Consider the following 27,032-nt stretch of genomic DNA (forward strand, 5'->3'; position numbering starts at 1 on the left):
ATGGCTTTTGCTTTTCATAAATGTATTTTCACATATATTATATAATATGTGTGTGACATATATATATATACATATATATATATATGAAAAGCAAAATCACATTACATACAAATATGGCATCAACCCAAAGGCTCTAACCTCTAAATTATGAGAAGAGAAAGTGAAATGAGCACTACTAATTGCTGGAGGCTTTAACAATGAAAACTTTTAGTTCCTAGTTTTAAATTTTAGTTCATCAATTGATATGAACCCCCGGAATAAATAAGTCGTTCTCTTCTAAAGTATGAGAGATGTCTCACAGCTGCTTTAGCAATCCTTTTTAAAAAGCTCCTGCATTTGAGCATAATTCTCTGGGCCAAAGTTGAACAAGTTTTTCTTGGGAGCAAAACTAAAAAGGAAAATCAGAAGAGCCATAAAGAATTGAGTCCTGAGGAAGCCAAGGAATGTTTGTTCAGGACATCGCTCATCTCCATCTTCTTCCTGATTAAAACTTTTATTACGAAACTGTCTAAATTGCCATAAAATATTTTCCCACTAACAAAAGACACTGATCGGATAAAAGTGCTTTTATATCAAATTTAATTTTCAACATTCACGTACTCCTGTTCTTCACCCCCATTATGGCTTCTCAGAGGATCGCTAACTTTCACAGGAACCACATGAAGAACCTAACGGAGTACAAAGAGTTGACGTTGCTCTGATCTGAGCCATGGACGCCATCTCCCTTCAATTAATTGACTTTGCCTTTATGAACTTAAGAATCTTTGGGGGGGGGGTGGAGGCTGACATTTCACTCATCTGAAAAAACTAGGAATGTGACGGGGGAAGGGAGGAGAAGTAAATCAAAGACATTAGCCATTTTCCAGATGCAGTATATTTGTCTTCTTCTTCTTCTTTTTATTTTTAACGAGAAATTTTGGAGAACCTCCTGACATCTTAATTCTCAGTGGAAAGCACAGTAGCAAAAATGCTTAAGGCACAGTGTGTCAAGGCCAAACAGGCCTGCATTTGAGCATGCATAGACTCACAAAGCAAACATAATTCCAACCTGTTAACTCCTTTCATTGAAAAGTTACCCTGCATTTCCTAGATATGTGTGTGTGTGATTCAATCAACATGATTTTTGTATAAAAGCAGCATCATATTTGTTAATGATCTCTTGGTTTTAATCACTAAATTACAGTCTTCGTGCTGGCTTCTTCACTTTAAAGTTGCATTTATAAAACCTGTCCGGTTGACTAGACTTTAAATCATACCCAAATACTTCAGTTGTCACCTTTAACCACATGGTTGCAAGAAACTGTGCCCAGATATTTCATGCAAATACAGAGCAGTTCAGAAGAATTTTTTTTTTCTAACTGAGTGGAAATTCACCAAAACATTGAAAGGTTAAAAAAAAAAATCTTGAGGCTGCAACAGAATGTATGACCACTGTATCTTGGAGCCAAAGAATTGGAAATGGCATTAGCTTTCAAAGCCCCCTGGATCAATACTGCCTTTTTCCCCAGGGTGTTTCCACGTTTATCAGGTAACAGTTTACAAGGGATTTCTTCTTATGCAGAACTAGCATAAATCAATCTATCACAGAAGGATTTGTTTAATACATTTATTCCTTTAAGAAGTTGCATGACCATATTTCATTGACTTGTACAATAGGGAAAAAAAAACTTACTACTAAAACAGAGTTTGTGGAGGCTGGTGCATGGTAAACCTATTTAGTCCTTTCAGGGATCCATTCTTAGTTTTAAATGTTAAATAACAGCTATTCATGTAAGCTGGCCTTTAGCCCTTCCACACACAGCAGCTTATTGTGGTATCCTTTAAATATGAGAAATAAGAATGTTTTACTTTGCTATGAAAAGAAAAATAAAAGAGTACTGTATGTTACATGGCCCATGAAATATTGGCGGTGTGCTCCTTTGCCTTCATTCTCAGAACGGCGATACTGGAAGACCTCCTTTCAAACTCTGGCTTTGTTTCAAATGCATGTCCGTTGGTAGCTCCAGTGAGAAGAGAGTCAGTGAAAAAATTGTTGAGGGGCACGTGACTGAACTGATTCTGGTGGTTCGAAAACCCCGTGTAGCTGGAATCTGTCCGAGGCGAGTGAGAATAAGGCGTCATGCAGGAGGAGGCGTCACGTGGTAGCATGCATGACGTCACCACAGAACCACCACTTGCATTTCCTGCCCACAAATTGTTCTGAATCTGGAATATACAAAACAACAAATATTACATTCACACATTCTCACTTTTACTTACTTTTCTTATGCTTACAAAGTTGTGTTAGTCATTATTTGTTCCTATGAGGAGGTTCGTAATTTCCTTCTAAGAATTCAAAGCAATAACAACAACAACAAAAACATTGAGAAGTTATTATTGTGTTTTTTACTATAATAGATCACCACAGCTCACATACCTAACCACAGAAAATACTCTCAACACAGGAAAATTTTTAGATGTTCTATTTATAGCCATGATTTTGAGATAATTATTCGTGATCCATGGCTTCTAATAAGTTTAAAGATAATATTCATCTTTCTAGAAACAGCTGTGGTTTTCTTTTTCAGTTCTGAAGCAAGAATCAACACAGAAGGTTTGTTTGAAACTGTTGCTGACTAAATTTAGGCAGTTTTGTCTGAAGTATTGAAAGTATTTTCCCTCTCATTGATTCTTATGTCCTCCCTTCAATAAATTACTGATAGTCTGAAGAATACAGATTTAAAACATTTATTCTACGTATTTTACTATGTTTATAAGATATAGGAAATCAAAGCAGACATGTGACATGTAAAACAAATTTATGTCCTTAAGCTTAAACTGTAACCAAATAATGGAAGCACAGATGAAAACTGCAAATGTTAGGAAGGGCCAAGTGAGCATAATTATTTTGCTAAATAATATAGCATAGACATTACAATTCATGCCCAAGAAATTCAACATTCCTATTACTAAATCTATAAAGAAAATAATCACACATGATATGTGTGATAAGATGAGCACAAATTTATCAAAGTTAGTATCATGTAAAAGGAATACTAAGTAGAATTTTAAATAAAAAGTATCTCAACTCTAATAGACAAGCTATGTAAACAAAATAATAAAATAACAGATCATAGGAATTACTGGGAGACACATAGAAAATCATGACAAGCAAAAGAGAGGAAAGGAAATGTTAGAGACCGTGACCGGATGTAGCGAGGCAGAGGTGCAACCTCGGGAGATGAATCAAACAAATGTATGGTTTGTTTTTAGTTTTGTTGTTGTCGCTGCTGCTGTTGTTTGGGGGGGGCGGGGGGAGAGGGGGAATGGCTTACGATCTTTCTGTTTTGCTAAACTATGTAGCCTGGATATGCTTGGAACTTGCCAGGGACCCCAAGAAATGTTCACAATCCTTCTGCATCAGCCAGCTGAGTACTGGGATGACAAGAATGTGCCATCACTCCAGGCACGTTGCTTTGACAACCTGTATATAGCGCTTTTAAACTAAACGTGGCACCACTATGTATCGTCACCACATCTGGCTTTCTTTTTCTAAGTCGTTATAAAAAGTGGAATTATCAATGGTTTGGACACATCTGGATGTATTGTAATTTGCCTATTCCAGGCTTCTGCATATAGCCTCTGATGTATTCTTACAAAACCCAAGTTGAGTAACACTCTGTGGCAGCCCATGTCTATTAATAATAGAACAATATACTTGTAAGTCTAGCTTGCATTAACAAAGACGTTACTTTATGTCTCAAAACAGGTTGCTATTCCTGTTTCCAAAAGATGAAAGAAAATGTAAACTATTTTTAACACTATTTTGGAGATTTCCATGAATAACAAAATATTTCTGTATTGTTCTAAAATTAGTTCCCTATATAAAGATATTTTTTTTCTTTGAACATGTGTGTATCTATGTAACTTTAAGTATAATTTCACAGATTGGACCAGCATACCAACATCTGGATGTATATAATTATTTGCATACTTAATTAATTCTTAAATCAGTATTGGCTGTTCTGTTTTACTTTTGACTTACTCCTCTACACACATTTTACATCAGTCAAAATGACTGCTCGGTTATATATCTCACACCAACAAGAAGGCTGTTAATGCCATTATTCCATTGAACTATCTCCTCCAATGTAATCTGGGTACTTTTCTCGACATTCAATCAAACATCATAAAAAATCTCAACATCTCAGCAACGTGTCAAAAAAAGGAAGGTAAACTTGTTTGCTTATTTAAAAACGAATAATGATAGGGAACATTTACTTGCTTCACTTCTTAAGGCATTTCCTAATTTATAATGTCATTAAAATTTATTATAGTCATCTGTTATATTGCACATGAATAGAAATATGTTTCCAGCCAGGTGACACAGCTAAATGAAAAGGCTTATGGGCAAAGAAATGATCCATAAAGTTAAATTAAGAAAATACTTAAAATAAACTTAAATTAAGAGAAAATATCTATGCTGAAAAGAATTACCACTTATCTACTTGTAAATCTAAAACTGAAATCTGAAATCTATTATAGTGAAAACTTAAGGGGTAAATGGTTTTATTTTAACATAAACCTATCTGAATCTGATCGAGTTTATAAATATATTATTTGTGATGGAATTAAAAGGTTTCTGATACATATGTATATTTTCTGAGAAGACCAAATTGATAAAGGAAATTACTCATAGCAATATTTTGGTTTGGATATACAAATATTTTGAAGAATTCACAATTTTCTCCCCTGCATAAAGAACTCTCAGAAACTTTTCTTAATATATTCTCCTATACTGTCTATCCTTTTTTAGTACTGTCCCATATGTGACTATTATTTAAAAATATAACTTCAGGGGCCTAATAGGTTTCTACAGCACACCAGCAGGTGAAAATTATAATATCATCTATCCCAAGAAAATGTGATTTTATTTTCTCTAAAATATTCCCTTTGGGCATTTATATGTTTAGTAAGGATGGCCAGTACCTAGTATATGACATTTAATGGGAGTCTGTGAATTGTCTTCTGTGTCATAAACTATAAACACTTTTATTTTAACACACAAATACATAGATGTTTTACTATCTCTCCTTTGTAGAAAGTAAGTCTATAAAAACAGAGACCTGATGAGCAGTGGTGGCTCACACCTTTAATACCAGCACTTGGGAGGCAGAGGGCGGCAGATTTCTGAGTTTGAGGCCAGCCTGGTCCACAGAGTGAGTTCCAGGACAGCCAGGGCTACATAGAGGAACTTTGTCTCGAAAAAACAAAAACAAAACAAAACAAAAAAACCAGAGACTTAAAAACTTTTACCCAAGAATGAATAATCAGTAAGGTCAAATCTAACCCAAAGAAATCTAAAAAAAATTCTAAAAAAAATGTGACTACCTTTATAAGTTTTAATTTCTTATTTATGTGTGCATAGTCCCAAATGTGTCATTCATAGGCTATCTGATGGAATATTGAGTGATTATTGATCGCAATTATTTTCCATATTTTGCTCTACAAAAATTGATAATAGAACCCCATAAAATGTATTGAATGATTGTAAAGTTACAAAGAATGTGAGATTTAAACAGATCTATTTCTTCAAATATGATTTTTTAAATGGAAACTGAATTAATATATTTAATATTAATATATTAATGTATTTATGGTTTGAAATCACAAGTATAATCATAGCAAAAATCATATTTATATTCCTCTATCTTGTTATCTATATTTACATACATGAATGATTGTCATCTAAATGTATTTTGCATCACGGATGCATTTTAAAGGTGCTTACTCTTTGAGTGTATGGTATCAGCTCATTTGATCTATAGTAAAATGATGGTAATAATATACAGTGCTATTTTAAGAATCAACTGGAATGAGGAAACACTTCTGGAGTCCACTTCTACATGTAATTAATACTCTTGTCAGCTTCAATTTCATTCCTTTCCTATGTACATAAGCTCTACTTAAACAAACAAAAAAAAAAAAAACTCCATTCTTCCATTTATAGTCCATAAAATGACACAGACTAAGTATTATTTTCTTACAAGTGAAAAGCCTAACCTTTCATTTGGCAACTGTGACAAATTTCCATGTCTGTCTTTTACTTCTTCTCCTTCAGGTTATCATCTTGAGTCCTTTCAATCACTCCTCAAATGGTATGATGTTAGACTGCCTCATTGATTGTGTTTCTACAGACCTTCTTCACTTGTCAGTTACTCTGTTCACTTTAATCAACATACAGCATCTACAGTGGGTTTATTTTAAAACAAGTGTGATATAGCCACAGTAGGATCCATGCAACTGCCATCATTGCTGGAAATCACCTATTTTTTAGTAGATTGATGCTTGAAGACGGTGTATGATAAAACAGCTAAATCTGCTGTAGTCCAGGCAAGCCCTCTTCTTACCTAGGTATATGACACCACTATTAAAGTGTGCACTAGAATCCACAAGTTGCGTTGTGTAAAATTGCTTTTTGGTCAATGGCAAGCCTAAGAATCCCTCAGCCTCCTCCTCATTGATAAAAATGCTGTACGTTTCTATTCATTTTGGAAGAAACAAATGATTTTACTTCTAAATGGGGCAACATTGTTTTTGGACAAGATGTGGCAATGGCAATACCCTGTTTATTTGAATTGTTTTGGGAAATCTCTAAAGTGCATGATATCCACATGTGCAACTATCAAATTCCCACACTTATGTTTTCTATAAGGTGTGGAAAGGGGCTTTATAGCATTTTTTAGAGGTTCTGGGAATGTGTTCAGAGCACTGTTCAGGAACTTAACCAAGTGCCTCTCATTAGGAAGATTGGAAGCTCCGCTCAGCTACAACACTCTCTTCTTGTTTTCCAAATCAAATAGAAAACCTCACACTTATCTCATATAAGTGGAATTATGAAGAAAGTTTTTTAGCTTGATTCTTTGTAAGCAGAAGCTAAACTTATTTTTCTTCAAGACATTGAAGGCATCAAAAGAAAAGTGTGTGTGTGTGTGTAAATTTAATCTTTGCTATTTAATTTTTATGAAGCAATCATGTGCACATAGTACATTTTCCAAACATTTCTCACAGTTTCTTCATAGATTTCAAAGTGTGTGTGACAGTCTGATCCAACAGTACTTGATTTGTTTTCATTAACAATTTTTTATTAAATTCACAATAGGCAAGAAAAAAAAGCTAAAATGGTCATTTGTTCATAAAGTCTACCTTATGCATAAAATCTATAATATAAAACAATGCTTCAATTTTCAAAGAATATTTTTCATCATATCCATTCCCCTTTGGAGTCATATGTTAGCCTTGAGTGTATTCATTTAAACCTGAGCAAGGTTATTAGTTTTATTCTTGTTTTGTTGTTGCTGTTGCTTTGTGTTGTTTTGTTTGGTTTTAAGACAGGGTCCTGCTTTCCAACCCTGGATGGCCTGGAAACTCTTATGTATACTGAAGCTGGCCAATTCACAAAGATATCCCTGCCTCTTCCTCCCTGCCTCTCCCTGCCTCTCCCTGCCTCTCCCTGCCTCTCTCTGCCTCTCCCTGCCTCTCCCTGCCTCTCCCTGCCTCTCCCTGCCTCTCCCTGCCTCTCCCTGCCTCTCCCTGCCTCTCCCTGCCTCTCCCTGCCTCTGCCTCTGCCTCTGCCTCTGCCTTTGCCTTTGACTCTGCAGCATGAGTGCTTGTATTAAAAGCATGGACCACCATACCTTGTAATTTTATTTATTTTTGAGCTAAATTTTATTTTAGTTTATTATTTTTAATTATTTGTTGAGATTTTAAAAATCATCATTTTCCTTCTTCCCTTTCTTTCCTTTAACAATTCCATGTACCAGCCCTTGATTTCTCTCAAATGTATGATGGCCTCTCTTTCTTTACTTATTTTTATGCTTACACACACAGTGTACCAAAGATATAATTAGAATTTTATTTTTGTGATATTATTGAAATAACTTGATTTTGTTTGTAGAAATCTATAATAATATGAGGAATAAAATTAGCATTAGACACAAAAGGGCAGTATGAGACACCATGTCAAAAACAGATACACTAATTAAAGTAAATATGTTACAGGTAAAACTTTAAATAAGAAAGTTAGACAAAATTCTCATAGTAATGAAAATAAAGTTCAGCTTTTAATTCATCTATTCTGGTAGACAAATGAAAATGAAACTTTATTTCCTATAGGACTCTTTATTCTTTTACGATACATATATATATATATATATATATATATATATATATGATTTCTTTTCAATATATATTTGCTACATATATGCTAATACATTTATGCTAACATATATGCTAATATTTCCTTTCATGTTTTTCTGATGTATTCTTGTAATATTTTCAATCAACTGATTTTTTTTTCTTTTTAAGGTATAAAAGAGTTATGAAAAAATAAACCCAATATTATAACAATGCACACCTACTTATTCTGCGCATTGAAGAAAGGCCATGCATCCACATTTAAGATATTTGCAAATCAGTACTATCCATATAACTTTTTGACCTTATGACACTATGGTTTCTGTTCTTGCTGTAACATTTCATGACTGACCATACCATATTTTATAAAGTGAGAACATTCAGTGTCCATACCATATTTTGTTAGTTTTCATTACCCAATATATGAAATATAATTTTGTGATCAATTACTTTAAAATATATTGGTTCACCTACTTCAAAAATTCTGAGAAGGGGTAAAATAAGTGATAAGGTGATTACATGTGGATTTGGTAAAATTAACGTAGTGATGTCTCTCTCACCACAAAGTATACAAAACTCATTCATATTTTGGGTAGTACAAACAAGATGAAACAATGACTTCAAACCTTTTACTAAAACCTTTTGTGAAAATATTTTCTTCATGAGAAACGTAGCGTGGTGATTTCAATCTTATCTACCCAAACTTCTAAAGTTACTGTTATTTGGTTGTCCGAGTTTAACCTGGAAAGTGTTGTTAAGGGAATGTGATTTTTTTTTCCTTAAGCCCTTAATTAGTAATTTTACTCTCCCTGGATGAGATTAAATGCTACAGTTCTAAAAGAGCAAGTATGTACTTGAAAAAGTAAATATTGATAACTAATGGCTATGAGGATCACAGTCACTTACGGAGAGCTTGTGCTGTGCAAGGCACTGTCCTGAGACCTTTGCATAAACTATTTTATTCAGCACTCACAAATGTCATCAGAACTTTTATTCTCATATCCTAAGTAAGGAGAGATGTTCCTAGAAGTTAATTCACTTGCCAAAAATCTGAAAGTGATTAAGCACTAAAGTCAGGGTTTGAATGCAAACCATTATGTTAACCCCCAGATTTCCTCAGGTCCCAGGACTAAGCTCCAAAGAAACAGAGTAAGCAAGGGATTTTCTATTCAGAAATCAGTTTAACCCTCTGAATAAAGAAAAAAAATATCATCAATTGTCCAATATCTCCTGCGTTAGCTCCAGAAATACTTCTAAGTTTGCAAGAGGAAATCAGTGAATTACCAAAAGCACCTAGCTACTACAAAACACAGTGAATGTCCCTGTGATCCAAATGGAGTCTGACTGTATGAAAACAGCAATCCTTGTAGGAATAAAGATTGGCAGAAAATATTCACACCTGAACAGAAAATACCTTCTTCAAATATTATTTTAAATACTTTAATTTTCTTAATTATGAATAAATGGGTATCTAATGTTGATAGGTTTGTGCTTACTTTTTAAATTCGTATCTAAAATCATTTAAGTCTCTAGTTTATTGGGTCTTGTTTCTGTGCAGAGGTATGTGTGACTTAAAATAAACATTACCTAGCTTGTAATCTAGCTACAGATCAAAGGATTTTGTTTATATCATCCATATATCTTTCATGCCTAAAGCAGCGAATAACATGTATTTGTTGATAAAATGTAAAGAGCATTGAAAAATCAATATGATGAAATGGGGTCTGAAAATCCAGTCTATTAAAGTCGGAAACTGAGGAGGGGTCGGTGGCTTAAACTGAAAGGATTCCATCTCCTTTACTGATATTTATTTTTTGTTTAATAGTAAAATGTTATTGAAGTAAATCAGTACTCTCATTTACATCTGTTTACTATTTAATAATTTGTTTACTATCACAGTGATAGAGAGGTGATTTAAAAATGGATCATATTTTTTAAAGACTACATTGCAAACGGTATAGAGGCCTTAAGTACCACACACTTCACTGACTCTGAGAGGGTTCTGATACAGGGAAGACTTAAGGTCAAAGACCAAATATTACATGGGTCGAGAATGGAATTCTCATAGACAAACAGCTTTCATGCAGACAATGAGAATGTATTAAAAACAGTCATGTCCTGAGCATCAAATAATGTAGCTGGATCACAATGTTGGCACACAGGTGCACAAATGACTGATGCTGTGAGTCCTCAGACCTGGCAACTGGAAATCAATCTCTTGCTCTTACTAAGTCAGTTCTCCCACAGAGATCTGATGATGTCTGCTTCCTGGATGTTGGACTAGAGGTGTGTACCATCATGCCTGGCTTTAATGTATATGGAGTGGTTAGTTGGTTGGTTGTTTTGTTGGTGAATTGACTGATTGGTTGTTTGATTGGTTGGTTGGTTAGTTGGCTGGTTGCTTGTGTGGCTGAGCAGTGTTTCTTGAATCCCAGGTTGGCCTTAAACTCATAAGCTAAATGACTTTGAACTCTTGCTCATTTGGCTTCTGTATACTGCTGAGTGCTGGGATTGTAAGTATGAACCACACGCTTAGTTTAAATTGTCTTCAGCACGTAAAAAAAAAAAAAAAAAGTGACCTTACGTAGCTCTAGAGATTATTCAACTCATCTTGTTCATTTGCAACAAAAGACATGCAAAAATTTTTAAAAGATATCACATTCTAAAAAGTTTCAATACTTTTTGAAACATTTTACGTTATTCTTCAATACATTTTAAAATGGCAGAATTTTTGATTTGCAAAACGGAAGGTCACATTTTAATGTCGAAATTGAGCATTTCATTGTGTACATTTAAAAGACAATATTGCAAAAATAGCTCTTGAATGAGAACTCAAGTAGGTATGTGGCAATATGGAAGAAATATAATAACTGGGTTTAAATAACACCTTGGTTTGTTCACATTTACTGATATTTGTAGAGTGAAATTACTACTACAAAATAATGAAAGCCAGATGAAACACGTATTTAAAGCATGTTCCCAGCATTAATTACTATTTATGTCTACTACATACATCTCTCTAAGCACAGTGATTTTCCCATACTTCAAAAACTGTATTTTTAAAACCTTTTCTGTTTTTTTTTTTTTTTATTTCTGTGTATGCTTTTGCTTCCCTGCCAAATTGTTAATTCTTTATTTCTGCCCTGCCTCCCACATTTTCCAGGTTCCAACTTTTCTGTAGTTAATACTTTTCTTCCCGCTGTAATTAGTAACAGTACCAAATTCAATGTCTTGTTGCGCTGACTTGTAAGATGCTATTTCAGTGCCCATTTCTCCCATTATGTTTCTATTTTCAGGCTGCATGATAGAAAACATTTCCTTTAGGCTGAAGTTTGGAAGACCTAATCTTGACAATTTTTTTTTCTTTCAAAGAAACTATAAACAGTCTACCCTATACTTTTAAGTTGAAGGAGAACCCTTCCCTGGCTTTTGCCAGACTTTGGTGTGACATTTGCTTGATTTCAGAATTCCTGACCAGAACAAAATTTAAAAATCACTAATACAGGATAGTGTGGAACTTTGTTACAGTGTTCATTTTATAGGCCTTAATCCATTTCACTGTCAAAATAAATTCAGCTCGGTTACTCTGTATTCCCATGCTTTAGTATAGCCAATTTATCCAAATGTTCAAGCGCCTTGGGATTTAAAAGGTATTATAAAATCCCATAATTGGTGGAAGAGAAAAAAAAACCCAAACAAACAAACAAACAAAACAAAACAAAAACCTCCCCAGTGTCCTCCTAGAGGTACCATGCTCTCTTCCTGTCTTAGCTCTGAGGCTACCATATGTGTTAACGCCCAAAGCTTTGAGATGAAGGAAGTCAATGGCAGAAAGAAGCTAGTAAAGGGGATGATGGCTAGTCAGTGTTGTAGGCCCACACAAAGATCCTAATTGGTGCCAGGCCCTATTCAAAACGCTATATAAAACAGAAAAGAAGAAAGAGGGGCCAAAAATAAGGTACCCAACAGCCAGAAACACAAAATAGAAAACTAGAAACAGGAAGCCAAGTGGTAGTCAAAATGAGGGACTTCTGTCAAGAATGATGCAGGAAACTTACTAAGTACAACTGCCTAAATTTCACTAGAAAACAGTTCACAATTTGTCATCTTTCTCCTCTAAGTCTGCAGTTAGTAGCTTCAAAAAGATATAAACATAGTCTGACTCGTTCGTTATTTTAGTGGCTTGGGGTACATTCCCTGCTCTCCTGAAATAAGCTGTAGATGATAATAATGGAGATCCCTGCATGGGCTCTTTTATGATTATGTTTCTGATAATACAACGAGTAAAACTTGGAAAGATTATTGTATGAGTAAGAGACAGTCTTAAACCACTATATACAAAATGGTCTCAACAGAGTCGTGTGTGTGTGTGTGTGTGTGTGTGTGTGTAAATGCAACAATAATAGCTGAAGAAGAATACATTGTGAATTTGAGGGTGAGTGGGAGACTTGGCAGGAATCAGAGGAGAAGGCAGGGAGAAGTGATGTGAGTAAAATATTCATGTCTGGAATTTTAATTAATATTTAAATAACGTTTTCAAAAGAAACTGGTGAAATTGAGGCAAAATTAACACGGCTCAAATCTGGGTTTCATCACAAACGAGAGTAAATGTATACCTCCTACTCCTGTGCCTTACTTCCTTAATGTGAGAAATGGAGAAAATTAACACCCATTACATAAGGTTTTCGTTTTGGTTAAATGAGTTATTATGTAACTTTGGACAATACATAAGGGTCCTGTAGTAACAAAATCTGTAAGGTATGACACTTTCTCTTCCATGACACTGTCAACTGAGAAGGAAAACACATTCATAACATTTTGTTTTGAATTCAACTAAATGACCCAAAAATACGAGGTGAGTGAAATTTCACTAGCTCTGTGACCATAAGTAGGCAGAAGATAGCCATGCTTTGAACCAGGTAGAAATAAGGTAACTGCTTTTAAGATAAATTTTATAGTACACGAGATATATTATTGGAAGCATGTGGCAATGACTCAAATCATTTCCAAATTACCAGCCTATTGAAACCTTCTGGGGAAAAGCCTGAGCCATAGCAGTTGCTTATTGCCTGCCCTGTAAGACAACACTCATGCGTTCATGGCCAATTCCTTAACAAAACTAGGCTTGTTTTATTCCAAGATTTAAGAGGAGGTAGCTGAAGTTGGTACTGTCCAGCAAACTTTTTTAATATATAAAAATTGCACAATAACTTTAAGTAATTACATGAAAGCAAGAAGTTCCTCAAATCGTTTGTAAAAGGATTTTCAAAGACAAAATAATACTAGGAAGGACGATCATTAAAGGGCTGAATTTACAGCTGAACAGAATGGCTATTCTCACATTTGGAGCCGAGCTAATCTTGTTACAGAACTATCAAAGTATTTCTCCAGAATACATTCCACCTGTGTTTCTACAGCAACGTCTTATAAAGCACATATCAGTAAATAACAAGGACTAAAACAACGCATAGCTTGCTCCAGAGGAGTCCCGTGTCCCTTACCAAGCATCAGCCATGCAGTTCTAGCACCATTATTCCATATCAAGAAAACAGGACGGATTTTTAAGATGATAAAACTCATGCATGAGTCTCACAAAGTGTAAAAACGAAGAAAATATTATTGACCACAGAGAACACAATGAGAAAATGAAGTGCCAATAGTTTTAAAGATGAAAAATATTTCTTACCTTAATTTTTAAAATTGTCAGTAAGATCAGAAAATATTAAATATGCTCTTGAAAGAACGAGTGATATCAAATGTGAAAAAAAAAAAGGTTGGCAAAAGAATAAAGTTTTAAAGGAGAGTTGAGCATATAAAGGTCACATTTAACATCAGTAGCTTACATGTGCAACAAAATTATGGTCACAAATTTCATAACGGGCAACATATTGTTTTAAATTAATGAAGCCAATTAGCCTGAATGCTTAAAGTTCACAGTAAACTTAAGACATATTATTAAATGCTATTTCTTTTTTTCCCTTTTTTCTTTTTCTTTTTTTTTTTTCTTTTTGTAAGCCCAAAAGACCCAGACCATGAAATATTTATCAGTGACTGGCTCTGAAAGAAAACTAATAAAAATAAATAAATCATTTAGTAAATCAAAAATTTGTTAAACATGGAAAAAGTTTTCTGGATTCTAGATTTTCACTCCTTACTATTGTAGTGGGTATAATAAACCCTAAGATCACCCTCTGAATCAAGCCACACCCACTGCCCCAGTGTGAGCATTCTGTGTCTTGGACCATACCTGTGGATAGCTGTCAGTTCTTGGTAAAACTGATATGTCGTATGTGGCAGCGAAATGACTCTTAGCTTGCTGTATTTGGCCGTAACGTTCTCTTTTTCTCCACTTGGCCCTTCGATTTTGAAACCAAACCTGGTGTATTTTTTTTTCAAAGAGCATAATTTTAGCAGAAGAACATTTCATCAAGCAAATTGACATTCAAATTTTCAAGTCAGAAAGGAAAATCGAGCGAATAAAAATTAACAATAAAAAAAAAAAAAAGTTTCTATACATCCAAACTGAATCCACATGTTTTACTTTCTCTTGAATTCTGATGGTACATCTGTGAGGCAACATAACTTAATACAAAGAACCGGCCTTCAGACAATTTGTGTGTGTGTGTGTGTGTATGTGTGTGTGTGTGTGTGTATGTGTGTGTGTGTGTGCATATATGTCTGTGTATTCATTTGTGGGAAATAAAAAACAAAAAAGGGGAAATTTGTAAATATGATCATCATGGTGACTCATCTTCTAGGATGCAATGAGCCAGAGAGACAATATGGTACCATGCTCTTTTTCAGCCAATTCACAACACAATTATCATCTTTGTTTCACAACACAATTATTGTCTTTGTCAATCCACAAAGTATTTTTAAAGGATGTGATAAGCTGAGGACTCTTCTGAGGCATATTTAAATTTAAATAATCCTATAAAAATTAAAAATTTGTATGTTATCCAAAAATTACTGGTAGCCATAATACCTTTGATTCCTTAGAAATAGCAAATTAAGATTATAAAAATTATCTATTATTAGACTTGACAGCTAAACTTCTACTTGAAGTTAAACTGTGGTTTTAAAACACATAACTGTACTTATTACATACAGTTAAAAATCACTTATAAATAGTAAAATAAGTGAGCAGATGATGCCAAGTGTCAAGAATGCTTGAGTCAATATCCCTCTACCAGGTCATTAAACTTTCCTTCATGATTTAAAAAGAGAAACAGAAAATTATATTTAACATGGAAGCTTTAACATTTTTGAGTAAGCACCACCTGGGCACCATTCAGAAATCACTCATTTCTCTTTACACAATTATATTCAGATTGGAAATCAAGTATAAATAAATATAAATTGCAGAAATCTTTTCATTAAACTTTGCTTGACATTTGTGAATATATTTTCAATAGTAAGTCCTAATTTTGTATATTTTATCTCATCACTACTTTTGCTGATTATTAATATACAGTTCAAGGCCTACACAGATGTAGCAATTTTAATGTTACTCTTTGAAGAGTTTTCTGAAATTAAAGCAAGATGTTAAGAAACTACCTGTTAATTATCGTTCTCAAGTTATATTGCTAGTATGAAATATTGGCCCCAGCTTCCAGGGATGAAGCCAACAACATCAGAACACACGTTTTCCTATAATCTACACAGAGAGGCACAAAAAGTATTCTGGAAGTCATGTCTTTTTAAAACGTGTGTGGAATTCCGCCATCCTGTAAAATGCATGAAAGAGAATAACCTGCGTTAACATGGGTCAGGTTGGTTTCTCTACGTGTCCTTGAACAGATATGAATCTGCACTGAAGGGGCAACATGGAAGGAACAGCTGATCCATCTGCATGTAAACATATTTTTCTATGGTTACAAGTATAACTAATTTAAATAATAGACACAGGACAAAAAACACATGCAGGCCTGGCGTTAATACTAGACAATTCTAGTCTTCTTTCTTAGTGCGAACTTTCTATGTATTATTTTGCTGAACTGTGATAGAATTTCCATTTGCGTCAAGAAAGCCAAGTATAAGCTGCTGCCTGTCATCCCAAATCACCATGTATGGTCAGTAATGACAAATGGGCCATACATGCAAACTAACTATTAACAAAAGGAAAGAAAAAACAACTTATTCATCTTTCTATCATAGTAGTGTATGAAACTGGAAATTCAACGATTTCCCACTTAAAGCAAAGCAATAAAAGTAAATGAAAAAAATCCTTCCTTTTGATTTATTACTGCCTTTCAAATTTGTACTTATTACTTGACAACTAATAAAGTGTAATTTTAAAATATCAGCTCTAGGCACAATAAAATACTGCTGAAAAGGCACGTAACATTTTATCTGTATATTTTTTCTTTTTAGTTTTTTTTTTTTTTAAGAAATTAGATTCATTGAACCTTTGGCTTAATTATTTGACTAAACAATTTATAAATATAATCAAGGGCATACATAATTACTTAATACTTAAACTGCATTATTACTATTTATGCTGAAAATATGTATAATTACCTAGATCTTTAAAACTAAAACGCAGTATATATGCTGAAGTGGTTGTGCCTAAAAAACTCTAAGTAAGCTATTTTATGTATCTTAAGTTTTATTAGTAAAAATAACATATAATCTATTTGTATATGCACATATATAATGTTAACTATTAACAGTTTGTGTTCTTATTTTATTTTCCATTACAATAATTCTACCTGAAATAAAGCTATAGATCTATGAGATGGTATATAAATAATTTGCAAATAACTGGTGTATAATATAAAATATAAAATCCCAATAGTTGAAAATAAAACAAAAGCTAAATTAAATATATTTATTTATTAAGGAAAGAAGTTTAAGGGTTTTTTTTTTAAATCAGAAGTACGCTAATTCTGTTCTTTTTAATGATTTCATTATTAACCTTGTGAAATAACTCCTGTCCTTCGTGAGTGGGCAAAACTTTTGCAAGTATAGAGAAAGTTTAATTGGCCAATTTGCTCACATGTTACTTTGGTACAAATCTTAGCTGATAATGCTTCTTCCTTTTTGACAATATACAAGTATTCAATTATTCTAGCACTATCCCTCCCAGAAAGGCCCTTGCCTTTTGGTGCCTACCTGGACTCTGGCCTCAGTGAGCTCCGTTCTCAGTGCAAGTTGTTCTCTAACATATACATCTGGGTAATGGGTTTTTTGGAAGACCTTCTCCAGTTCCTCCAGCTGCAAACTGGTGAAGGTAGTTCGGTGTCTCCTCTTTTTGCTGCTGGATACATTGCTGTCACATTTGTCCCCGAGTTCATCCAGTTCGCTCTTCTCTGGCATCCCTTTCCCAGGAGACATCCTAAGATTGTTGCAGCTGTCCATTGCTCGATTCAGCTCTGTGTGAAGGGGCTGTCCTTCTACTTTGGTGATCCCATAGTTCACTGTACCCGGGGAGGAAAACAACAATTCTCAGGATGGTGAAACATACTTTGATGAAGTAATTAGTGTGAAATAATTTAGAGCATCAGGAAATAGAGCGGCTAATAATTTATTTTGTCAGTATTAATTCTATCATCACAGGATGTGCAATGCATTATTAGTTCACTGTGGATCAGGTTTAAAAAGAGTTCTAAATGTGTACATGGACTCATGACCTGCCAAAGTCCACAGATCTATTTTATATGGCTAATGTATGTTTATGCATCAAATTAAAATAGTCAAGTGAAAATTTGCTCCAGACTTAAGAAAAAATCTAAACAACCCTGACTTTTTAAACATGGATGTACAAAACTTATAGCATATACTTTTTTAACATATGACAAAATTAAACTACTTCTAGTTTTCAAAAAAAATATTTCAACTTTAAATATATCTCTCTCCCAATATTAAATCTCCATCCTTTTACAACACGAAGCTGAGCAGGGATTCATTGCAATGAGATATGACTCCCTCTACATTTTACGCATTCTAGTTCAATGAGTTACTGTGTCTGAATTTAAATTTTCTTCAGAAAGAGATCTACTCATTTCTAAAATTCTTATCAAGTTCTGAAAGTATCTTTTAATAGAAAGGTATAAGATTTAAATACATTTCTTTACATTAAAAGCGACGTACATTCCTCGAATACTTTATACTTCCGTTTAACGAGTGTATAGTTAGGACAAAAAGAAAACTATAGTTTACTCTAGGAATGCTCAGAAGTGAAAACACACAACTAGACAGGATAAAATTTAAAACGGCATCTTGTGCTCTGCCGAGAGTTATTTCAATTTTAATAATTAACTTGAGATCGGAGTTTAAGCTTGCAATAAGACAGGAAACGTATTGCATCATAAAATGTACAGACAGATACAATGAAAGTAAGGAAGCTGGGCAGTTTGGGTTTTATTTGTGTTGCTGTTGTTTTGTAAGGAAAACAAAGTCAACCCAACCAGAACTGTGATTTCCAAGGATTAATCCGCACTATTTTTATTTGCTTCTTTAAAAGAGGGTGGGGGTGTCCTGGGGGGGTGGGGTGGGATTCCTCTCATGCGTTTGAAGAACTTTTAATGTATTCCACGAATACATCGAACTTTATTGTCTATATAACTTACACTGCACATCGATTTCATGCAAAGGAAGATGTGCTGTAAAATTAAATATGAAGAAGGCTATGACTGATGAACAATAAGGTTTTGTCTTCGCTGACAAGAGTTAAAACCGGGAACTGCGGCAATTAGAGGGGGGGGGAGGGGAAGCCGCAAAGACGCTGGGGGCAGGTCTGGAGAAAGACCGGCTTTTTCTCCAACTTAGCCGGTAACCATCCGTGCTCATTCTATTCATATTCCCCTGTTAAAATTCTTCCGAGAACACTGATATGAGCATTTAAAAGTTAATGAAGCACTCTAAACCAATCACCATTTCTCTTGTTTTTCTTTTCCCGACAATTTAAAACACGCTGAGGTTTAATCTAGTAATCAATGCAGGCCACTAAAAAATCATTTGTAAAAATTCTGTCAGTTCAAATAACTTCAGGCACGCATCCAAGAGTGCGGAAAACACTTGCGACTGCCGAAATGTATCCAGGAAGCCAAAACGTTCTTGTATGTAATATTGGTTGCTCCAATCTTGCCAAGTAAACGATTGGATCACCTAAAAACGATCATTTTATTATGTGCATTTCTTTTTGTTCTTTTTGTTTCTTTTGTGTCAAAAGTCACCGTCCGCACTGAATGAAACTAGTAGAATGTGAGATTCATTTAAAATCTGTATGCAGAGGATTGAGCGAATGAACTCCTGAGCTTGCCAGATTTTTGAACCTCCATTAAAATAGGGGGCGGTGGCTTGTTGTAAATATTTCACACTTAATTCGTTTGTTGTTTTAAAGCGACCGGCTCCTTACAGCTTAAGGGTGGAGTATACACTACGATAAGGAAAAGTCCTCTTGCAATCATAAACCTGTTTTAAGTGTCGGGATGTGAAAAGATAGGGTTTGCACTCGGTTACAAGATAGAAAAAGATAGATGGTTTGTTTTGATAACATTTTGACTTGGAGATAGTCTGGCATTCAAAGTTGAAGATTCTGACCAGAAGCATTCCGAAAGGCTCCTTAGGTGACATTTTATGTGGAGGAAGAAAAACAGACAATGCAGAATCCGCAAGTGAGTGATTTTTTTTTTTTTTTTTTTTTTAAAAATCCGGAATGCTTTACCCAAAGCTAAAGTGATTAGATGTTTGACCAGAACGGATGTTTGCTCATTACAAACGCAATAAAGAAGTAAAGAAAACCGTCAGGAACTTTGTTCGTACAAGCTAATATATAGCAGCAGAAACACCATCTTTACAATTTAAAATGTCGTCACTCCTGGGACATTAAAAACAGTTTCGTAGCTTCCCACACATTCACACATAAAAGAGCTCCAAGATTTTGGTTCCTTGACCACTGTGACATCCAGTGATGGATTTCACATCCTCGCGCCCCGGCATCCCTCCCGGCGGGTTCACAGCAGAGGCGCGGTATTTTAACTCAATTATGACCTATTTAGAGCTCTGTTAACCTACACTGGGGTCCTGGTCAGAACCTTTATGTCCAGTTGTGAATTCTATACGAAAGCGAAATAGAATCAGGCAGGATTTAGTTCTGGACCCAGCCTGGTTGCAGGAGTCCCAATGTGCGCGGCGCCCGGTCCCCAGAAATCTGGATTTCTTTTCCTATATTTCTTTACTCCGACCCTCACCGCACCTCACCTCACTTCGGGGAAGGACGACTGAGACTGGGGCTCAATTTGGAACCCCGGCCGGGCCGCTTGGGAGTAGGGATAAGAATAGGATTGTGGGTTGGAGCCCAGCTGGGGTCCTGGTGACTTACCGCTGCTGTCCTGACAGGGCGAGGTCCTGTCCAGCCGCACGTGATGCTCAGCTCGCGGCAGCGGCCCGAAGGCCTGCACGCATTTGCCAGCCGTCGCTTTGCCGTAAAAGGACTCATTGTCCAGCGTCTCCATAACGTGCTCCAACGCGCCTCCTGTGCCCATGTAAAAGTCACTGTTTTTACTTGGCGGGCTCTTAAGGGCAAACTTCTCGCTCAGAAACTCCATAATCCTGGAAGGCTGTCCGCGAGCTCTCCGGGGCGCGCAGAGGCTGGAGGGCGCGGAGGGAGGAGGGAGCAGTGGGCGGGAGGAGGGAGGGTCAGAGAGGAGGGAAGGGGAAGCGAGCCCCGCGACGCCAGGAGCTGCCCAGCTCCCAGACTCTTAATACGTCCCGGCTGCAGAAGGGGCACCCGAAGTTGCTTTTATATCTTGAAACTCAGCTGGGCTCCTCCGGCAACCTCCCAGTCCTAATGAATATGAAAATAGGCAGGGACTAACTCCACCCAGGGCCCCCTCCTCCCCCACCCCACCCCCATCTTCCCTCCTTACCCAGGGTAGGGCGCGTCCCGGCCTAGTTCAGACAGACAGTTCCACTTCAGACAAATGCCAGGAGAGACAAGGACACCCAGAATCGTAGTCGCCTCAACAGTGGAGTGGCACTGCAGAAGAGCCTGGTGAGAACACAGAGCGGTTAACCCTCCACTCCCAGAGGCCTGCCCAGCCATCCTCCCCTACCCCCCCACTCCCCAGCACCCGCTGTCCACCCCGCCCCCAACCCAGCCACTCACTCCCAGAAGATTTAGAGGCATCTTAAGAACTTGAAAGGAAGTATTGCTCTAAAGAGCTTTTATTTCATGCGTAAATCGTTTACGTGGAAGATCCACATTAATCTGAGCCCAAGAAGCCGGATATAGTGGCGGCTTGCTGGAGGTAAAGGGGCTGAGGTTGCCTCTAACCTAAAAGGCTAGGGTCGTGGTGGCCGCAGCGCTCGCCCTTTGGAAGGCCCTGTCCTTCGCGTTTGTTGTTGGATGCAGCGGAGTGTGGGTGTAGTGGCATCTAACGGGAATGGAAGGTTGAGGAAGAGTCTTTGAAAGGATTTGATTTTACCAAATACCAATAATCACCTCTGCCTTTGGTTCACGAATCATTAGGACAAAATGTATTTATTTATTATTATTATTATTATTATTATTATTATTATTATTATTATTATTATTGAAAATTCACAGACAAGTGGTTCCGAAATCTCTTTCTTAGTGGAGTAAGAAAATAGTGTTTAGAGGATGAATGCCTTCAGAATGCTTTAACAAAAGTTGTATTATGTGCAGGTTTCAAGAGTTGGGGTGGTGCCTTCGGAAAGGGTGTTAAGGAAGCTAGTGCTTCCGCGGAGTGGGGTTGGACTCGCGGTTGCGGACCCAAAACCTTTGGTCCAGCAAAAGATGATGCTAGGAAAGGTAAAACAGCGCTTTAGAGATGAAAACCTTTCTGCTTGGCCTTGTGCCCCACTTCAGCTTCTGTGGAGCCCGAGGCATGGGGGGGGGGGGGGAGAGTTTCTTGCCTTGGGCGCACACAAGAAGCCATTTGCAATAGATCAGCCAAGCTTGCAAATTTGGTGAAACTCCCCTACAAATTGTGGAGGAGGGAGGTCTCTGCTCACCGATCCTGACAGAACTTTCCTTTCTTGTCACAGAGGCCTTCCACAAGCGGCCGTCTGTCGCTTTTCTCCTGGCTACACTGGCAACTACACCAGAGCCTTAGGTACTTCGAGTATCCCTGCCGCTGCGGGTGGCCTAGCCCTATTCAGTCGGATGTCTGTCCGCCAGGGCTCGGAAATTTCCACGTTCTTCTTCGTCCTCGGTCCACAGGTGAGACCCTCTTTGACGCCTGACCTGGACGCAGTTTGCGAACAAACGTGATTCCAGGCACAGTGTACAGCAGAACTGGTGATTAGCACTGCCTCAAAGGCGGGGTTGGCAATGAAAATGAAGATTCCATCCTACAGGACCCGAGAAGAAGTGTCAGGAGCAGCAGCCACGTTCACCTCGCCGTGGTCGACCACAGTTCCCCCAAGAAGGAACCCTTGCTGAGCTACCAGCAAGTGACAATGTTCTGCCTTTTCTCACTGGTTCTATTATATTTTCCATTGTTTTCTCCGGAGCAGTGCAATAGCACCAGCAGCGAACTGACAAACCTCCAAAAGAGTGGAATGGGGGTTGGGGAGTGGTTAAAGAAAAGCAGGGGCTGCCCTGAGCTATAGCTGAAGGGGAGCCAAGGCTCCAAGCTAAGCACTCTCCGCAGTGCGAGGCGGAGTTTTCTCCACCTTCCCTGGGGTGGCCTGAAAGTGCTGAGGAACTGTGTGCTTACAGAGAGATGCTGTGTTCTTCTGGACCCTGTATCAGTTTGTTCCTTGTGGAAGGTAGACTAAGTTAGCCACTCACTTCTTCTTGGCTTGTTTCTTTTGCGCCATCTCACCTTTCCCTTTTCAATCTTCTCAATATTCTGCAAGTCTTCTTTACCCTAATAAACGCGAGAAAGAGGAAAGAACAAACGTTCGATGGGTCTTTCAAATAGTCACAGCGGCGGCAAGCCCTCCTATTACTGATGAAGAAACTATGCAGAGAATTCCTACTTATAAACTTAGCTATGTCACGGAGCTATGCCAGTTTGTTTATAAATAATGCGTTTTAGGAGCCCCAATTTCCCTGAAAAACATTCGATGTCTTTTAAATCAAAGACATATGATGCAAACTCTTCAGCACTTGTGTACCAATAGAGGTCCGACTAGGGGGAAACTTCAGTGTAGTCCAGGCCAACTGCTGTTTAGGAAGCCCTTTCCACCCCATTACCCAAACCAACTTTTGACCAGTGGTTCAAGGGGTGTGGTCCAAGGTGTCACCCACCTTCTTCAGATCCCGGGAAAACCCCCAGGAAATTCAAATCTATTACACAGAATCCTTTTGCGTTTTTTTGTGACATGTAACCGCATGTGCCCATAACAGGAGCAACAGTTCATGTCAAACTCCCATAACGAATGCATAATCTGCAGGTTTTGGCAAGAAGCTGGGTCTTTGGTTGCCAAGAGTTGCATTAAATAGATTTTGAAGGGTTGAGATAGGGGCTGTAGTAATGACACAACCCTAGCCACTAGAGCATTAATATTAAATTTAAGATACTAATTAAGGCAATAATAATTGAACGGTTTCTGGAAGTCAGAAGGAAGTGGTCTCCACTGGGAAGTCATTTCACCTGGGCTGTGTTGGCCTGATGTTTGGAGATATAACACGGAAATAGACTGAAATACTTTGATAAACCTCTCCCTCTCTCTCTCTCTCTATATATATATATATATATATATATCATATATATATGATATATATATATGGATATATATATCCAGCATGGTGCCAACTCATTTTTAAAATTGACTTCTAGTTTTTGCACCATCCCATATCCTTCTGACTTTAGCCACCTAAACTCAGTGATCAACTTGGAAGGAAGAACCAGATAATTATGAATTTAGGTGGCTTTTTTTTTTTCTCCAGCCCCAGTCTGTCATTCCGAGCTCCCCACTTCTCTTTCCCAGTTCTGCACATTGCACTCTCAGAACTTGTGATCTAAAGTCAGGATTCCCTTCCCTTCTTTTTACTTAACTTTCTAAGTCAAATATGTTTCTATACGACCTTTTTCTTCTCTGTTTTTTTTTTTTTTCCATATTTGAATTTTGAGGGTAGGGTATCAATAGAGACTGAGGGCCATTGTTTTTCTTTTTAAGCCTCAAAGCCTTCTGGAGAGCTCAGGATTCCAGCCTTCCTGGGATCCCTAGACGTTTCATAGCATTTGCAGGAGTCTCAGCACCTACAGAGGACTTCAGGGTGGAAGGTGAAATGTGAAGAAAGCCAAGAGATGAAGAGGGTTGAGAGGACTATTTGTGCTAAGGCCTTGGCTGTTTTCTCCTGTGGTAATTAAGATGTGTCCATTAAACTAAAGCATTCCTATGGTGCCATTCTTCTGCTTAAAAACATGGAGAGTGTATTTTGTGGAGATGATTGCTCCCTTCTGATGTCACACCTAATACTGTTCCTGCAGCTGTCAGCCTCCCATACAGAAATGTGATTTGGGTATTTTTGAAGTTTTGTTTGGTTTCTCTTGAAGGGGTAAATATCTAAAATAAATTTCTGAGCTAAAGCTATTTGAAACTTCTATTGAAATTATTATTTTGCACTCTTCTTCAGGGGTACCCAATCAGAAGTTGAGATGAGTGATTTACCAGGAAAGACAACTTAACTCATTTCACTTAAAAAAAAAAAAAAAAAAGGAAAGATAAGAAAGAAGAAAGTTTACCGATTAACTTTGAATGCATTGAATGATTCTCTTTTCTATGCAAATGTACTTTTAATTTTAGACATGAAAGGTACTTCTACATACATTAAAGCGGTAGAGAAGACAAGATGTGGACCATTCTAGGTTCTTTCTTAACTCCTGAAATGAAATATAACATTTATATGGCAGTATGGGCATGTCAAGATAAGACTCCAAAAATTTACTTTTAGCACTTTCTTATTGTAGAGAGAGTGTTGGATTTATGAGTAAAGCTTGGGGTTGGAGGACATGCATGCATGCTAAATCATGCAAAGTATACCAAGTGTAAAAAAGCAATGGTCTGGAGAGGGGAGGAGGAGCTGCTGAGAGAGAAACTCTCATGAAAAAGGACTGAAATAATTGAATGCCATGTATCCTGGCAGGAAGCCAGGTGGCCTCTTGTTTATGTGTGCTCAGTTGCTGTGCTCCTTCCCTGGCTTCATCTCTAGTCTTCCCACAGTCCTGCAGAATAGTAATACAGGAATATATATTGCATTAAAGCAGCTTGGTAGTTTACACACACACACACACACACACACACACACACACACTGTTGGCAGGGGAAAGAGGAGAGAGAGAGAGAGAGAGAGAGAGAGAGAGAGAGAGAGAGAGATTTAAAACATGTCTCAAGTTATAACAACCCCTGAAAAACTTGCCTACAGACCTGCAGACAAGTGTGGAGCTTGTCCTGTTTGAGGAGCAGTGAAGAGTCTTACACAGTAATGATGTGAATGTTAAGTGAATCTTGAAGTCTTTCAACTATGCTATTACAAAGCCCCCTGACATGATGAATTATGTTTATCTTGACATAATGGTAATATCACTTGGTATTTCAAAGAAAACATATGAGTTTTCAGAAAGATATATTTGCTCATGAGTTTCAGCCGGTCCCAAGAATTGTTTTTCTCAGAGTTGACTCTTCATCAAAAGCTCAGGTCTCTGGTTCTACAGGATTCAAGTTAAGTGTAAAAGATTCCAGTGATAATTTGACTTATTTGGCAACTGGTAATATTGAAGGCATTTGGTTTTGTATTTCATTATGAATATATAAGAAGGAGCTACACAATAATAGTTTATTCTATTACATAAAATAATAGCTGTGTTCAGGATAATAAAGATAATTCCATTTCTTTCTAAAATTGTGTTATTTTTTCTAAAGTGTTCTGGACACAAAAGCTTGTTGGAGTTTTCACATGTCATTTATACCTTTAAGTAGTAAAGAAACTCAACTGAACTCAATTCACAAATCCCAGTTGCAGTACTAAGTTAATTATTTAAAACATACTTCCTAATATCATATTTGGTAAACAGTTTGATTACAGTTCAATTCAGTATGTTTTGAGTTTACTTTCCTTAATGATTTTGGGGGTATGTCTTAAAGACAGACATGCTTATTTTCAGGAAGCTATGTGTATATATTTGTAAACTTTTTATTTCTCATGTGAAGACTTTTTAAAAAGAAATCACGGTATAGATTTTTGAGCAACATGACAAAGATGAAGGCAAGAACACAATTGTTACCCCAGGATTTATTTCTAGGGAGAGAGTAAAAAAAAAGGCTCAGCGTTTACTAACTCCTTTAGAAAATCAATAAAGAGCCTGAGAGAAAATGAAGATCTCTTCTCAAAATTGCCTTGCCTCTCATAGTAAGTGAATTTGGATATGCGATTTTTAACTTGCAGAGTTCTCTAAGTAGAGTTTGGTAAACAGAGGTCTGTAGATAGTAGGAACTGGATGCTGAATACAGAGCAGCAAGGAGGGTCCCTTTCTGGGTGAACTTGCATCCTGAGGCCAAGCCCTCACAGGTGGCCAAGGCAGCCTGCTAGCTCCTCAGGTCTATCTGATCATAGTTCCTAGACAACCATAGAAATTGTTGCCTCACTGAGGTGGATGACACCTGGTGCTCACCTTAGTGAGACTAGCCCTCCGGAGTAGAATAACCTTCCACTGCCCCCGAGGAAAACGGGAATGATGGAGGTATTGATCATCTGGGGTGAAGGCAAGGTTGCCAAAAGCAGCCTCATGTCACTCAGCCAAGTAGGCAACGTGACCAGCAACCAGAGAAGCCTCTTTGTGTAAGCACGCATAAGGAGGGTCTCTTCTGAGCGAAAGAAGAGAAGTTTCGCTTCCAAATGGAAACTTGAAAGTGCCTCCTGAACAAGAAAGAAGCTAGTG

General features: G+C 37.0%; 1 protein-coding gene and 1 long non-coding RNA gene across 4 annotated transcripts; one reads left to right on the top strand and one right to left on the bottom strand.

Moving 5' to 3' along the window:
• Positions 1-1,592: 1,592 nt before the first annotated feature.
• Alx1 (ALX homeobox 1) lies at positions 1,593-21,174 on the bottom strand. Of its 3 annotated transcripts, none has more exons than XM_076920102.1 (5): positions 21,048-21,174; positions 20,501-20,965; positions 17,290-17,594; positions 14,423-14,551; positions 1,593-2,205 (listed from the first exon to the last, which is right to left on the bottom strand). In XM_076920102.1, exons 2-5 carry the CDS (start codon positions 20,724-20,726, stop codon positions 1,885-1,887), a joined length of 981 nt encoding a protein of 326 aa, XP_076776217.1. In that variant the 5' UTR covers positions 20,727-20,965; positions 21,048-21,174; the 3' UTR covers positions 1,593-1,884. The 3 variants fall into 3 exon arrangements, with proteins under 3 accessions (XP_076776217.1, XP_076776219.1, XP_076776218.1); XM_076920104.1 differs by having other exon boundaries at positions 20,501-20,653; positions 21,048-21,173; XM_076920103.1 differs by having other exon boundaries at positions 20,501-20,769; positions 21,048-21,146.
• On the top strand, positions 21,035-24,687 carry LOC143436144 (uncharacterized). The gene is made up of 2 exons (XR_013106347.1): positions 21,035-21,172; positions 22,189-24,687. It is a non-coding gene; the product is annotated as an uncharacterized LOC143436144 (long non-coding RNA).
• The last annotated feature ends 2,345 nt before the right edge of the window (positions 24,688-27,032 follow it).

The sequence above is a fragment of the Arvicanthis niloticus genome, chromosome 22 (assembly GCF_011762505.2).
Source record: "Arvicanthis niloticus isolate mArvNil1 chromosome 22, mArvNil1.pat.X, whole genome shotgun sequence".
NCBI lineage: Eukaryota > Metazoa > Chordata > Mammalia > Rodentia > Muridae > Arvicanthis > Arvicanthis niloticus.